The 15,067-nt window shown below is 41.0% G+C and overlaps 5 protein-coding genes across 7 annotated transcripts in view; 2 read left to right on the top strand and 3 right to left on the bottom strand.

Moving 5' to 3' along the window:
• Window positions 1-15,067, bottom strand: part of LOC115562955 (enoyl-CoA delta isomerase 1, mitochondrial) — a 103,661-nt gene that overhangs the window by 84,823 nt on the left and 3,771 nt on the right. The gene's annotated exons all lie outside the window — the stretch shown is intronic.
• Window positions 651-2,290, top strand: LOC115562951 (uncharacterized). The gene is made up of 2 exons (XM_030385206.2): window positions 651-808; window positions 935-2,290. Exon 2 carries the CDS (start codon window positions 935-937, stop codon window positions 2,093-2,095), a length of 1,161 nt encoding a protein of 386 aa, XP_030241066.1. The 5' UTR covers window positions 651-808; the 3' UTR covers window positions 2,096-2,290.
• Window positions 6,038-7,048, top strand: Cpr30F (Cuticular protein 30F). Its single transcript, XM_030385216.2, has 2 exons — window positions 6,038-6,189; window positions 6,268-7,048. The coding sequence occupies exons 1-2, from the start codon at window positions 6,181-6,183 to the stop codon at window positions 6,697-6,699; spliced, it is 441 nt and encodes a 146-aa protein (XP_030241076.1). The 5' UTR covers window positions 6,038-6,180; the 3' UTR covers window positions 6,700-7,048.
• LOC115562958 (larval cuticle protein A2B) lies at window positions 7,814-8,454 on the bottom strand. Its single transcript, XM_030385214.2, has 2 exons — window positions 8,267-8,454; window positions 7,814-8,195 (listed from the first exon to the last, which is right to left on the bottom strand). Exons 1-2 carry the CDS (start codon window positions 8,417-8,419, stop codon window positions 7,896-7,898), a joined length of 453 nt encoding a protein of 150 aa, XP_030241074.1. The 5' UTR covers window positions 8,420-8,454; the 3' UTR covers window positions 7,814-7,895.
• LOC108649424 (serine/threonine-protein kinase ICK) lies at window positions 8,941-14,987 on the bottom strand. Of its 3 annotated transcripts, XM_089257515.1 has the most exons (9): window positions 14,847-14,987; window positions 12,710-12,925; window positions 12,481-12,648; window positions 12,087-12,425; window positions 10,935-12,028; window positions 10,452-10,736; window positions 10,132-10,185; window positions 9,411-9,511; window positions 8,941-9,290 (listed from the first exon to the last, which is right to left on the bottom strand). In XM_089257515.1, exons 2-9 carry the CDS (start codon window positions 12,863-12,865, stop codon window positions 9,265-9,267), a joined length of 2,223 nt encoding a protein of 740 aa, XP_089113641.1. In that variant the 5' UTR covers window positions 12,866-12,925; window positions 14,847-14,987; the 3' UTR covers window positions 8,941-9,264. The 3 variants fall into 3 exon arrangements, with proteins under 3 accessions (XP_089113641.1, XP_030241055.1, XP_089113642.1); XM_030385195.2 differs by lacking the exon at window positions 10,132-10,185; XM_089257516.1 differs by lacking the exons at window positions 10,132-10,185; window positions 10,452-10,736.

The following is a 15,067-nucleotide window of genomic DNA, read 5'->3' as shown; positions in this document are numbered from 1 at the left end:
TCGCTAGTATCGGGGCAGTACGTGTTTCGACCCATCAAAATGTTTCCCAATTGATAAGTTAATCGAGAGATTGATAAGAGAAATGACTTAAAATTAATGCTAAAAACAAAATGGCAACAACAACAGCAGCAATTGTAATGAGTGAGTGAGCCGCTCCAGACACATCGCCAGACTCTGAGCCAGACAGACAGAGCAGACAGAATTTATAAATCCATCGAGCAGTCGCCGATGAAACTTCAGACACAAAAAAATGGTCAATGCGTGCAGAGCTAGAAATGAAAATGTGCAATGAAAATTGAACTAGAACCGGAACTGGAACATTAGTCGGAACTAGCTGAGTGGCTCTGAGCTGTGGCTCTGCCTCTGGCTCTGGCTCTGACTCCGGCTCTGAGCTGTGGCTATCAGCGAGTGCTCTGCGAAATGCATGAAATTCTTTTACGGAAGCGCTTCAGATTGCGATTGTGTTTGTGATTCTTCGGCATAGCCAATGCACAATTGCGACTCTTCTCGACTATCAAGCGTTGGCGTCGTCGGCATCGGCGTCGGCGTCGGCGTTGGCGTCAGCGTCGGCGTCGCCATCCCCATGCCCCGCCGTGGCGTGTGTTGAGCGCAGCATTTGGAACGTGCTGGGGGCAACGCTTCCGCGACCCATTTGCATAGCGCTGTAATATTCGCAAATAGCTCGCAGCCAGCGAAAAACGTATTTAAGAGCTATTCAGCAAATTGCATTAAAGAAGTTGCACGCGACCAAGCAGAGACCGACCAAGCGCTATCCGAGCCGCCAACTGAATCCAAATACTGCTGAAAGGTAAAAAACATCATCATCAGCCACGAATCAATTGCCGATTGCCACTTGCCAATTGCGAATTGTGAATTGTGTCGTTGACCCTTGAGCGGTAACCACTAAATTGACCCATTTTCGTATTGCTTCTAGATGATCGTGCGACACAATTCGATGTTTGCGCTGCTGGCGCTGGCGCTCAGCGCTCTTGCCCTCAGCCATGCCCACTTTCCGCAGTACTGCGCCGAGTGCGAGCAGGAGATTTGGGAGCAGGTGCCGTGCAGTGAGATCAGCTCCACCACGCTCCGGCCGCCCATCTCAACGACGGGCTCGACGCCAGCGATCAGCACCACAACGCAAACGCCGCCAACAGTGACCACGCCCCCAACCACACTGACGCCCACACTGCCGCCCATCATCTCCACCCTGCCGTACGTCTATACGACGCCGGCGACGCCCTACACGACCCCCTCGACGTACAAGAAGTGCTACTGCGAGTGCAAGCTGGGCTGCAAGGAGTTCTGCCGCAAGGTGTCCGTGGCCAGTCCCAAGCAGCAGATCACGCAGATCTCCTCCACGGGCGAGTATGCGCCAGGCGGCCAGGTCGAGTACACGCAGTCGCTGCAGCGCAAATACTACCCCAAGTACGCCGCCAAGAGCTACAAGCCCTATCCCGTGGTCTACAGCGAGGCGGCGGGGGCAGCATCCGCGCCCGCTGCGAACAACATAAATGCGCCCAACTACACGCTGGAGGAGCTGGCGCATCTGCTGAGCTCCTCCTACGGCGCTCGCAAGGGCTATCCGGCCAGTCCGCAGCCGCAGCCGCAGCCGCCGCAACAGCAATCGGTCTACTACGCACCACAGCCGCTGATCTCTCGACTCCAGCCGCAGTACAGGCAGCTGATCAGCAAGGTCTCGCCACCCAAGGAGCACGTGATAATCAAGACTGCATCCGCGGCGGTTTCAGCCTCTGGCCGTGCAGTGGCCAAGGCCAAGACGCCCTACAACGAGGTGGTGGCCACATCGGCGCCCGTCTATGAGAGCACCACGTCGTATCCGATTCCGCCACCAGAGCCGCCCAAGCCATATCCTGAGCCCGAGCCAGAGCCTGTGCCCCTGCCCGTGCCAGTGCCCGTGCCCCTGCCCATGCCCCAGACCGAGGCATATCCCTCCCAGACAGAGGCCTATCCGGACAAGTCCTATGAGGCGCCCGAGTCGAAGGGCAAGTCCGAGTCATCCTCCTTCGACCTGGCCATCGACAACTACCTGAAGGACTTTGGCTACGGCAACCAGGTGCGAGACTTGGACTACTAGCGCGCTGCTAGCCCCGATTGTTATTAGTTGTTGCTAGGTTTAGGTCTATGCCTAAGTATTACGTATGCATGTGTGTGTGTGTATGTATTGGGTCTGACAGCGCACTTTTCATGTATTTATTTATTTCCCCCTCTCCTAGCGCTGACTTGTTGAACATAATATAATGATATACAATATATACAATGGTTACGAAAACTTGAGAGTGTTTTTTTTTTTTTATTTTATGGAGTGGAAAACTAGGAAACTCGAAGAGATTTTAAAGGGGGGAAAGCATAATAATGATAAAAATATAATATATTTATAATATTTTTGTTTTATTTTTTGTGATCTTAATATGGGAAACTTTATTCTTAACAAAGTTTCAGTATTAATATACAGTTGTTCCCAAACAAGTTTAATATTAGATCTTTGCGAATCATCTAAAAACAATATATACATATATATTTACTAAATTTTATTTTCTTGTTTAACAAGCTAGGTTATATAATTTCACTCAATTAATTATTACTACATTTTTTTTTATTTTATTATTTAAAGATATTGAGAAAATTAGAGTCAACTAAAACTATAATTAAAAAGCCTAAAAAAATTTACAGTAAATTATTGCAATAGTATCACGTACCCGATGGAGCTAAAATAGAATTTCAAGTTTACATTAAAATAATTATTTATATAGGGAAAATATGGACATACAATTTTTGTCATTATTTGCAACTGTTTTTATTAAAAACTGCAGTTGCTAAAAGATAATGTTCAACTTAACCATAACAGATATCAAACCCTTTTAGCTCAGATCTTAACAAAGTCAACATTAATTAATTAATTTGCAGTGAGGGAACTTTATGGCCTCTAAGGCTTGCATTGAGCAACATTTGCTTACATACATATGTTAAATGTTTGGGGTAGCTGTTGGCTAACAGAGCACACCTCTGCACACCTCTGTCACCTTCAGTGACCTTCACACACTCCGCTGGCATCAAAGAGCTTTGGGCACTTGTACTTGGCAACAAAGTGGGCAGAAGGCGATTTATTTGGCATATGCCAAAACAGTCACTGAGCTAAGTACCTGTGTAGCACCTCAATCTCCTAGTGTATGTGTGTGCGAGTGTGTGTGTGTGTGTGTGTGTGTGTTGGTATCGGACAATCTACAAAGTGTGTACATGTCGCTAAGTAGACACAACTTATTATTTATGGAGTCTACTTAAATGTGAGCTCGTGGAGCTGATGGAGTTGATTGGGTTGGGCGACAACGACAGCCAACGACAGCGGGCGTGCCGCAACGACTGCAACTGGGCCTGTGCGTGAGCCGTGTTGGAGTGGTGCAGTGGTTGGAGTGGTGCAGCTCTTGAAAACCACTTGGTACGCCACACAGTCGTAATCTTGTTCTAAATGAATGTGGCGCAAGATACGCGCCGGAGCCGCTTATTACTTCATATCGAATTTACCTACGTGTCTCGATTGGATATTTGCTTTGGCTTTGGCTTTTCACTCTCCGCAAGCAGCGATCGGCGGTGTCGCATTGATTTGTGTGCGTCGCGCGAGCCAAGTGCGTGAAAGGCCTCTGGCGTGTGGGCACAGCATAGCACAGGCATAGACAACGCCCCACCCCACCTCCTTCCACCACCACCTGGCTATGGCACGGACTGCGCTTGTGGTATCTTGTGTGGCATACGGACGGATGTTGCAATTCGATTAATTAATTAAGTGGAAAAACTGCAAACTGCAAGCGCGCCGAAGGCTGTCTGAATGTCAATGTGCAATTTGTAGTCCATTTGATTAATTAATCCCCCCGCTCATTTTGTACTTCACTCAGAGCTGCTGCTCTGATAAACTGATTGATTGATTGAGATATGTTAGTGCACCAAGCTTCAAGAATTTATTGCAGATCTGATTAAGTACAACTCAATTGTGTTTACATATTTAAAAATAAATTAATTGCAATGAAAATAAATATTTAATATAATTTTAATATTAATAAAATTTGTTTTCAATATTTAATATTTAATATATAAAATATTTATAATAATATTAAAATATTTTATAATAATGTTAAAATATTTTATAATATATATTAAATATTTTATATAGAAAAAAATTATATTAATATTAATATTTTTGGATTATATATTAATTTTCCTTGTATTTTATTATTGTAATATTTATAATGATATTAAAATATTTTGTATAAATCATTTTAAGTTTTTCGTTTATTTTGCAGAAAATTGTCCTTATTTATTTCCTCTTTTCCTACATCTAGCTTCGTTTTTGTCTTCCAACTTAAAGCAAAAATCAAAGAAATTATTGTAAATATGCATTAAAATTGTTTCTTCTTCTTAGCTCAATAGCTATAAAAACTTGTTGTCTATCCAATTCTTATCTCTCAATAATGAATAGCTCCAAGTAACATTTATGTGCACCATTTAGTGTTCAAGTGATCTTACCCGAGATACTTGATTGATTTTTAATTGGTTTTTAATTTCCTGTAGCGCTTATTTTTTCTATCATTGATTTTCCATTTTTCTTATAAAAAACTTTGCTAAAAAAACCCAAATTAACTTCTGCTAATTTTTTACTCAATGGAACTTCCGGCCTTTGCCAACTTCAACTTTTTGAACTATTCAAAATGCAGTTTTAGCCACTTTGCCACGATTTCGGGCTGTGTGGCAGTAGCTCTAGGTTATTTCATATAGGATGTTATATATGTCGAGATTTCTAGCGCTGATCTCTTAGTTTCCATTCCATACTCAGAAGTGAGTTGTAATTTATAATTGTAGATTTGTAACTCTGCACTTATGATACCATAACTAGAGATAATCAATCAAATATGCGTAGGAAATATAAAAAATGTGTCGAAAATTTCCAGCTGAGAATTTTTTTTAGAATTAGCATAGTCTAAATATTTGTAAGCTAATGCATATTTGTGTATCAGGTTTTTATTGACTTGGGCCAAACCAAGCAAGTTTAGTTTTTAATAAAAATAAATATAATATTTTCTAAGCCGATCCAGTTCGCCTCCAAAATATTTTGCAACCATATTTCATACATATTAAGTAAACTTTTCTGATCAGCTACAAAAATTTTAATTGCACTTTATAATCAATATCTTGGACAAAATTGACATATTGAAAAACAATCTGTCAAAGTGAGCTTGGTAGAAACTTTTCTTGAGTTGATATAAAAAATCTGATATAATAATACGATCTGAATTCCGCAGGTATTGCTGGTACAGAATTTCCTTTGTCCCGGCTGAAAGCTCTTTGCACTCAAAGGCTTCTCCAATTCTTGAATTTACACAAAAGTTGTTTATATGTTGAGTAAACATGTGAAATAATCGCAGCTACAGATAGACAATACTCTAATAAAAAATTGTGTTCTAATAAGACACGTTGCACTCAAGATTAACTAAATTTTTAATGTTAAAATTAATAGCAAACAAAATTTTATTTATTTTAATATAAAAATTATTTGCAAACAATTTTAATTATGAAAAAAATTCATATAAACTGAAATGTGTGAGCATTATTGATTGGTATATAAAATGGATCACTTGTTGCTCTCTATCTCTATTTTTACTTTCACTCGACTTTGAAATGCCTCAATTATTTACTCGTAAATCGGCTGCTGCTATTCAAGCTATTCAAGCAGTAGATCAGCTTGACATATATGTATTTATATGCCGTCTCTGGCTGATCCCTCGCTCGAGTGACCCATAGAAACAAAAGTCGCTCTGTTACACAGCCAAAAATTGCAAACTGGATCAGCACATGCGACAAGTAAAATTGTTTATTATCTTTGTATTTTTATTTAGATTTGGATTTGGATTTTTATTTTTGGGTGGTAATACAAAATATTGGCAATCAAAGCCGCAATGCCAAAACAAAAAGTAACTGTTTTACATTTGGCTGGATTCCGGTTCGGGCTTGGACTAATCCGCACGCACCGTGGAGGTGGGGCAATCGAATTTGGTATAAAAGTTGCGTGCGCGACATTTGACAACATAGTTCAACGCAGGAGCCTCAAGTGTAGTGATCCAACAGATTTTCAGCACTCCGAACCCAACTCAAAACTCGAAAACTAAACTCAAAATGTTCTCAGTGAGTTTTTTTTTTTTCATTAAATGAGTGAAATACTGAAATTGTTCTGCAACTAAAGTGAACTGATCTTCATTCCAGCTTGTGTCTGTGTTCGTCCTGGGCGTGGCTGCTGCCGCTGCCATCGAGCTGAGCCCCATCTACTCTGCGCCCACCGCGCACCTGGTGAAGCCACTGCTGAAGACCGTCGAGGTGGAGGCGCCCGCCAACTACGACTTCTCCTACTCCGTGCGTGACGACCACACCGGCGACATCAAGAGCCAGACAGAGTCCCGCAAGGGTGATCAGGTCCAGGGACAGTACACGCTGATCGATGCCGATGGCTACCAGCGCATCGTGGACTATACATCGGATGCCCACAACGGCTTCAATGCCGTCGTTCGCCGTGAGCCTCTGGGCCAGAAGATCATTAAGGCTGCGCCCGTTGCCAAGATTGTGTCCCCCTTGCCATTGGCCTATGCGCAACCCAAGCTGCTGGCTGCCCCCAAGCTGCCCTTGGGCCTGTACCAATAGGATCGAGTCAAGGCGAGAGAGAGCTAGAGCGAGAGAGAGAATTCCAAACACTGATTTCATTGCATTGACGACCCATCTCAAACTGAACACTCAACTTAACTGAAAGCCACTATAACTATAACTGTAACTGTAACATTTCTAGCCACTATTTTCAATACTTTCCATTACTCACTTTCACACGCACTTACATACATACATACATATGTACGCGCATCAGTCCCTCTACAAGACTCTTTAAACACGATTTATATAAGCGAACATGCTTCATTAGAAATTCGTGTTGCCTATGTATTATAAAATACGAATATTGTAAAAAAATAAACGCAATAAATGCATTTCTATAAATGAATTTGCTTACGAATTTTTGTTAAATCTGTTAAGATTTAGCTATTAGCTGAAAATGGCTATCTTTGATCTTTTACATTATCCTGTAAATGTAAATTGTAGAACTCTTGACTTAACAGAGAACAAATTGCTGTTAAGGCTGTTAAAGTTAATCTGCAAGCAAAAATGTTAACAGCAATAATTACGATTGAGTGGTAATCTGAGTGTCAATTAGCATAGCTTGCGTATAACAGTTGAGCGTTTTATTATTTACGCTCTGTTCGCGTGATCAAGCAAAAAAAATCATACTCGCTCTCTCTCGTACTGAACGAGAGATTTTGCTTCTTTTCGTTTGTTTTCTAGTGAGCGCTTTCAGTGTAACTGTTCTTTTAGCGAGCAAAGTGTAGGAATGAGCGAGACCAAGATTGAGTCAGTCTTTTAACAGTGATGCACGTGCACGGTTGGCTCTTATAAGCTGTTAATTTAACAGTAACAGAACTAATAAAAAAACCCAATAATAACATGGCGAGATAAAAACACAGAAATATCAAAACGATAGCAAAGCCAATACATATTGAGCTAATGAAATGGATCTAGTATAAATTTATGAATTTTATGAAAAACTCAATATTTCGTATAATGTATGTACATATGTATGTATGTTAATAAAGTGGATTCGCGAATATTTACTTCAACATATAAACTACTAGAATGGAATGAAATTTGATCAACTTTATTAAGTGACTTCCCCTCTATATATAACTAATTTTCAGATTAAAAGAAAAGTATATTTAATTTTTGACAGCCTTTTAATAATATTAATAGTAGTATACAAGTCAGACATGATGCTTTATAACCATTTTGTAAATGTTTTAATGACGTGAGAGAATCGAAATGGGTTCGCGACGCACATGAGCAGTGAAGCCCAGCAGCGGATCCGAGCTGTAGTCAACGACGCGACGATGTCCGTCGGGTTCGATGAGCGAATAGCGACCCGTAACGTATTCGCCACGTCGATGCTCGAACTGGTCCTTCACATCGCCCGTGTGGCTGTCGTGCACGGAATAGTGGAACTCGTATTGAGGCGGGCTGGAGATCAACTCATCGGCATGGCCAACAATGATGCCCGCCTCAGCTATTGCAGCTGCAGCGCACAGAATCAAACTGAAGGTCTACAAGTGGGAAATAAATATATATTGTTCGATACACTGAATCAATGAGCTTTCCAATTTAAACCACATACCACGATGTTCATGGTGCTGCCAGTTGAGTTTGAATTGCAAAGTGAGCACAGCTGACTCAAAAGCCGAGATCTAGTGAACTGATGACAAACTGATCGCGATACCCTCTTTATATATGCCACCCGGGGCAATCTGCTGCAAGACACATGGCCCATTGTCACCGTGGCCAAGTTGTGAAGCTGTGCAGCTTTGAAACCGAATCCCCCGACAGTGCAATCTCTTACGCAACGCACGCGTCTCTGCCGCGACTGAAGTTGCAGACAGATGGGAAATGATATCTGATGCGTCTAAGAAAACAAACTCGGTTTTGAGTCAAGTTAGTTTTGCAACAATTAATAAACTTTTAATTCACGGTTTAACTTAAAAAAATTCACCTATACAAATTCGTCACATCTATAGCCCATTGCTACCGGAATGGGTCTTAATCCAGACTCGCGGCGCTGAGATTTGCATAGAGATGTAAACATATTGTTGTAAAATTTTTATATATATGCTAAGAGATAGCTGACATTGATATGAACAATATCACAGAAAATGTCAAGTTTTAGGCCTGAAGGTCTTTAATGTTTAACATCATTTTCAGATGGTATACCCTAAAGCGACAGATATATGTGAATATATATTATTATATAGTATCAAGTGGAAATCACTCAAATCATATCATCATTATTCGTTTAGACATAATTTATTATTGACTTACAATTAACCATTAACATGATAAAGTTATTCGTTACCTATATTTATGTCTTTCTATAATTATCACAGCATTAAAATTAATGGATTTTAAAAACACATCGAATTTAGTTTAGGCGTTACGTTAACTTTACATGATGATTAGTGTCCTTCTGGTTGCTATACGAATTCAGTTCGATGAAAACTTAGAAGGAGATGCGCTGAAATAGATATTCTTTGGGTATTTAAGACGCGAAGGTTTTAGGGTTTCAGGTACGACAACATAAACGAGTGCTCGTATTCTCATGCCACGATCAGTTCATCCTTATCAAAACTTGTTTTCCAGCAACGAACCTGTCAATGTAAACAAATCATGGAGATTATCAGTGAATAAAATATAATATTCATAATAAACAGATAAATATATACACATATAAATTTGAGTTTTATAATCCTAATGCAATATCAATTTACCATTTTCGGCGACCATCCATGCTGTTAGTTTCTCATCCTCCGTTTTGTTCGTCTCGTCCCAGGGAAAACTGGCCCCCTTTTCTTTTAACGTCTTTTGAGCTCTGAAATTATTTTGTTTTAAAGGTATTTGGAATTTCCTTCGTTTAGGGTTATCTGTGTTTTATTTATATATTGCATTGTATAACTAAGTAGCATGCAAATGTGTGACTCTAACTACATTCTATTTGAATATTTTCGGTTATTAATGTAATCAAACTAAATTTAAAAATATTTCTTATTGTACTAAGAACTAATACTAATACTTGTTTTTCAATATTCTTATATGTACATCATAAAATTTCTACACTTATCTTTAAAATTTCTGCATTCACTAGATTTCTAAAGTCTTTCACATATCTACCTCAATATACCATTCTTAATTCTCAATGTTATATTTGATATTATTTTGTAATGAGCAACAAATCAATAAATAGGTGACAATTACATAAAATAAAATTGATTGGACTTGAATTAAATTTGTTTTTTCCTTTTTTCAATTTTTATAGAAGATTATAGTAGGGATAATCCACTTTGGTTTTTGTGAGTTGGTGCTATTTGGGTGATCAAATGCGATAAAAATGTATAAGACACAACTACTATAGCATGAAGATGATGGGCTAGTCAATGAATAGGTCTACTCTATGGGCTTAGGTATTTACAGTTTACGAATGCTGGTTTTTACCTTATGGGCCAAAAGCGACAGCCTTCATCAGTTGAGGAGTCGTTTTGGGTATCACTGGGGCACGCACAAAATGTTCAGTGATGAATGACAAGCAAATGAAAAGACACAAAGGAAACAATACAAGGGAAAACAAGAGACAGATACAGAGACAAAGAGAAAGACAGAGAGACAAAATAGCATAATAGAGAGACATTCAAAGAAGCACAAGAGATATGAGTTTCGATGATCGGAGACCACAATACAGATATGAGATATGAATGTACTGTATTCAAATCAAACGGTTCGTCTGTCATGCCACAGCGACTGCTGCAACTACTTACGGATTCGTGGAGAGCGAATCTGTGCGGCTGCCATTGTTCGCCTCCAGGCTGTTGGGGCTGCGCCGCTTGGCGGCACGCTCGCGCTTGAAGTTCTCGCTGAAGAAGTCGCGTCCGTTCTGGGAGCTGGTCGTCGTTTGGCCACTCTTCGCCTGCTGCGTGGGCGGCACCGTGTGCGGGTACTTGCTGTCGCTGTCCGAGTCCATGGACAGATGGCCGAACAGGTCCTCCAGCAGGATGTTCGACTTGGCGTTGCGTTGCCGTTTCGCTGACGTTTTCAGTTTTGAGCTGGATGCGGAATGAGAACGACTTCTTGAACAAGCAACAAAACAGATCAGAGAGACAAACATAGCCACAGAACTGAGTGGACAACACACACAAACAAGATTCAGGACAACAGACATGCGATACGTATGCACTTTCCTAGTATACCCTGTAGTTATTGCCGATGCATCCATAGTGTTTACATGTTCGCTCTTCACTTACCCCAATATCAGATCCAGATCATCAGCCTTTATCCTTGGCTCCTCCGATGGCGCTGCCTGAGAGCGCGCCGACAGTCGCATGGCCGATCCGTTGAGCAGGGACGTCGGCTCGAAGGGCAGCGGCGGCTGGTGCTGGCGCACGATTAGATTCGGCGGCGCTGGCACGGCGCTCACCTTCGAGAACATGTTGTACACCTTGGCCTCCGGCTGCAGCAGCGTGGGCCGCGTCTGCACGTAGTAGCCCCCGATGCCAGGCGCTATGCGGCTGTTGTTTTTGGCATTCTTATTGGCCGTCTCGTAGCTCAGTTGACTGCCATTCACGTAGATGGCGCCGCCGTTGCGCGTCGTCGTGTTGCTGAAGGAGACATTGGGAGGCAGCTGTGGCTGTGGGTGTGGCTGCTGTTGCTGTTGCGGTTGCGGTTGCTGAAGGGCCACTGTCGACGCGGGCAAGCCAAACAGCTGAGAAATGTTGCGATTCAGATAAATGTCGTTGATGGACTCTTTGCCCGACGGCTGCGTGGCCATGTCCATGCCGAGAGCGCATGGATCCGTGGACAGATCGTTGTTGGAGAGGAAGCTTATCTTCGGCTGGTATTTGATGGGTATGCTCACATTTTTGCCGATCTGCCCATTGTACAGGGATTTGCCATTGTTCTTGAGGTTGTTGTCGCTGTGGTTGTTGTTGTTGTTATTGGTGCTATTGTTGTTGTTGTTGTTGTTGTTGTTGAGATTGCTCTGATGTATGAGCTCAGTCACGGCCTGCAGTTTCTCCTGCACCGGAAGCACATTATTTGACACAGTGGGAGGTAGGACAAGGTGCACGGGCCCCGACCCAGCACCGTACTTGGAGCTGAGCCGCACATTGGCCTTGGCAGCCGCCGTGGGCGAGATGCGCTTGAGCGCATGAAAATACGGATACTTGAGGCTCTGCTGGGCCGTTGGCCGCTTCTCTGGATCGTAGGCCAGCAGATCCTCCAGCAAATCCAAGCCGTTTTGGCTGCAGCGAGTGACCACGCTGCTCAGCGGCACCTTGATGCAATCCGGATACCGAAAGTGTATCATGGCAGCCAGTCGATGGCCATCGGGCCAATCGCTCTGTTGAAGAAAAAAGAAGCTGATAAATGAATCGGCATTCAAAGGAGCGTAGACGCACCTTTCCGGGCGTGCCCAGCACGGAGCAAATCTTGAACAGCTGATCCACCTCGCTGCTGCCGGGGAAGAGTGGCCGGAACGTGTACAGCTCGGCCATGATGCAGCCCATGGCCCAAAGATCAATGGAGCTCCCGTAATTGGTCGAGTGCAGCAGCACCTCTGGCGCCCGGTACCACCGCGTTGACACATAGTCCGTGAAGGGCGGCCGGGAGCGGATCTCTCGTGCCAGTCCAAAGTCTGCAATTTTAATCAGCTCCGGGCCGGAGCATAACAAATTCTCAGGCTTCAGATCGCGATGAAAGAACCCATGTCGATGCATGAAAGCCAAGCCAGTTAAAACCTAAAACATCAGATTATTTACGTATATGATAAAGAGTTCCGACTCCCTGACTTACCTGAAACAGAATGCTTTTGAGCTCCGGCTCTGGTAAATGCGTATCGCGATCCTTGATCATTTGGTACAGATTCTCCTTCATGTACTCAAACACAAAATATAACGTATCGTTCTCTCGAATCACTTCCTTCAGCTTTACGATATTTGGATGCGATAATTTCTTAAGAGACTGCGAATAACAATGCATATATGTATATCTTATAGTGGACAACTGAATATATATAGTCTACCTTCACTTCACGCAGATTCATGGCCTCCTCCCAGGAATAATATTTGCGCTTCATGCGTTTTATGGCCACCTTCTCGCCGGTGTCCTTACGCTGGCCAAGCACAACGGTTCCATAGGTTCCATCACCCAGCTGGGTCAGTGTTATATAACGATTCATTATACAATCAGCATGGGAGCGTTTTTACATATTTTCCACAAGCAACTCGAATTTGTTTAACTATTGTATTATTAAAATTAAAATATAATAATTAAATACATTTTAATTTTTCAATAATTTTTTGTTAATAATAAAAATATTTTTTCATAAAAATAACACTTCTTTTGTATATATATTCAAACATAAATAAATGAATTATAAAATATTTTATGTTACAAAAATTTAATGAAAAGTAATTTTAATATTTATGTTAAGTAAATATGTATACAACAATTTATATTATACCAAAAACGTACGTACATTATAAATAAAATAAATTTTAATTTTGATTTTTATACATTAAAAAAAAATATAATAGTTATTTTAAGATTTATTAATAACACATTTTAAAATGTAATCGAGATACCAGATATTTTCAAACTAAATGAAAGAGATTTATTAATTATTCCATTACAAGAACAATTTGTTTGTTGATTAGTTTGGGTGCCGACATGCCCAGAGGGACTTGTTAAAAAACCAAGCCCCATTAAAACAAATGTGAACACTTAAATTCGAATCAAATCGTCGAGTTGAAAGCGTCCATCAGCCAAAGTAACAGTCAATTAATTGGATTGAATGAACACCTGGACACCTATCGAGTATAGACCACATGTTGAAGACTTCGGCTCTTTTATTATTTGTTTAGATGGGTTCAATTTGGAAATAATCAATATATTGATTGAAGCAGTAAACTTGAACTATATAGAGGCTTGACCAAATCATTCAAATCATGGTGATATCTGTCATCTAAGTGTTACCCCAACTATCAAGGTCAGCCGGCATATTTTTGGGTTAAACAAAAGATTCGTTTGGCATTGGACTGGACAACGTTGACTGCTACACAATGGATATATAAATAAGTATAAATGGATACATGTTAGTGAGATCTGTTAACATAATAAACGTATCCTTAGTCAGTTGCAATTAGAAACAAATTTACATGTTAGATAGGGAGCTATCCTACCCTATGCCCTGAAATCGTAATTAATTTTTAATAGTTAATGCAGTCGACTGCGTTTAATGAATCTTTAATCCAACATTTATTCCCCAAGAAAATGGAACTCACCCAATCAAAGGACTAGCTGGTATTTATAGGGTGTTCAGAACTACCCCCACGATGTCTATGATAATCCGAAATAATATATACATATATTTGTATAAATGAATCCGAATGCACAATTCCATTAGGAATTTTCTCAAGCTATACACCAGATTGGCATTTGAGCCTTAAGCGAGAGGACCTTTTATTCTACTGTTACATGGAGAATATACTCTATAACGGCTTCAAGCTGCCCTTTAACATTTTGAGCAGTAGCGAAGTGAAATATTTACTTGAACTTTGAAAATCCCTCCCGCCCTACGCGGATGCACCCTGTATATACATATACGAAATGCAGTCATATAGCCAAGTGTGTGTCCCCATTTGGTATCGCATTTCAGAGACAATTAGAAGCAAGAATTGTTGGACTTTCTATTATTTATTCATAGCACCATGTCAAATTAGAAGAAGGTTCGTTGAAAGTTCCAAGACAATACACTGGAAATGTGCATGTGTGTGGAGCAGGAGCAGGAGCAGAGCAGGACTGAGGGAGGAGGCGGAGTAGAGGGTACCGGAGCCAAAACTTGAGTCAGCAAGGCTTTTGTTTTGGCTTAGTTCTAGCCGTAGCTGTAGCCGTAGCCGTAGCCTTGAAACACATTTAACATTTCATTTAATTGAATTCTTCATAGAAGCACGCACACCAATAAAACCTCTTTGATATATATTATGTTGGACACATCGCCTTACATATGTATATATAAATATATACTATATAACGTATTCGCGAGCAACTCAAAGACCAACTTTAAGTAATTTCGGGGTTCACTTTATCGATTGGTTTTAGTTAACTTTAAATGCTAGAACTGGGCATCAATTTGCAATTGAAAAACTCTTGAGCTTTACCTAAGACGCACTCGAAACCGTCACTGGAATGTTTGAATATATATTGTGTTTATATTTTGTTAGAAATTGTTGGATATTTATGTTGCGAAATTGAAATCGAAGCGAGCTAATCTCAATATCTATTGCGAGCAGAAGTTTATTTTAGAAGCAAACGTGAACAACTACCAACTACGCCGATATCCACAACAACCGCAACCCTAAGTAGACCAAGCGCCCCTCCC

Source organism: Drosophila navojoa, chromosome 3 (genome assembly GCF_054131105.1).
Source record: "Drosophila navojoa isolate 15081-1374.11 chromosome 3, UAZ_NAV_1.0, whole genome shotgun sequence".
NCBI classification, from domain to species: Eukaryota; Metazoa; Arthropoda; class Insecta; order Diptera; family Drosophilidae; genus Drosophila; species Drosophila navojoa.
The sequence above is the reverse complement of the archived record's forward strand: the minus strand, read 5'-3'. Positions and strand labels throughout refer to the sequence as shown.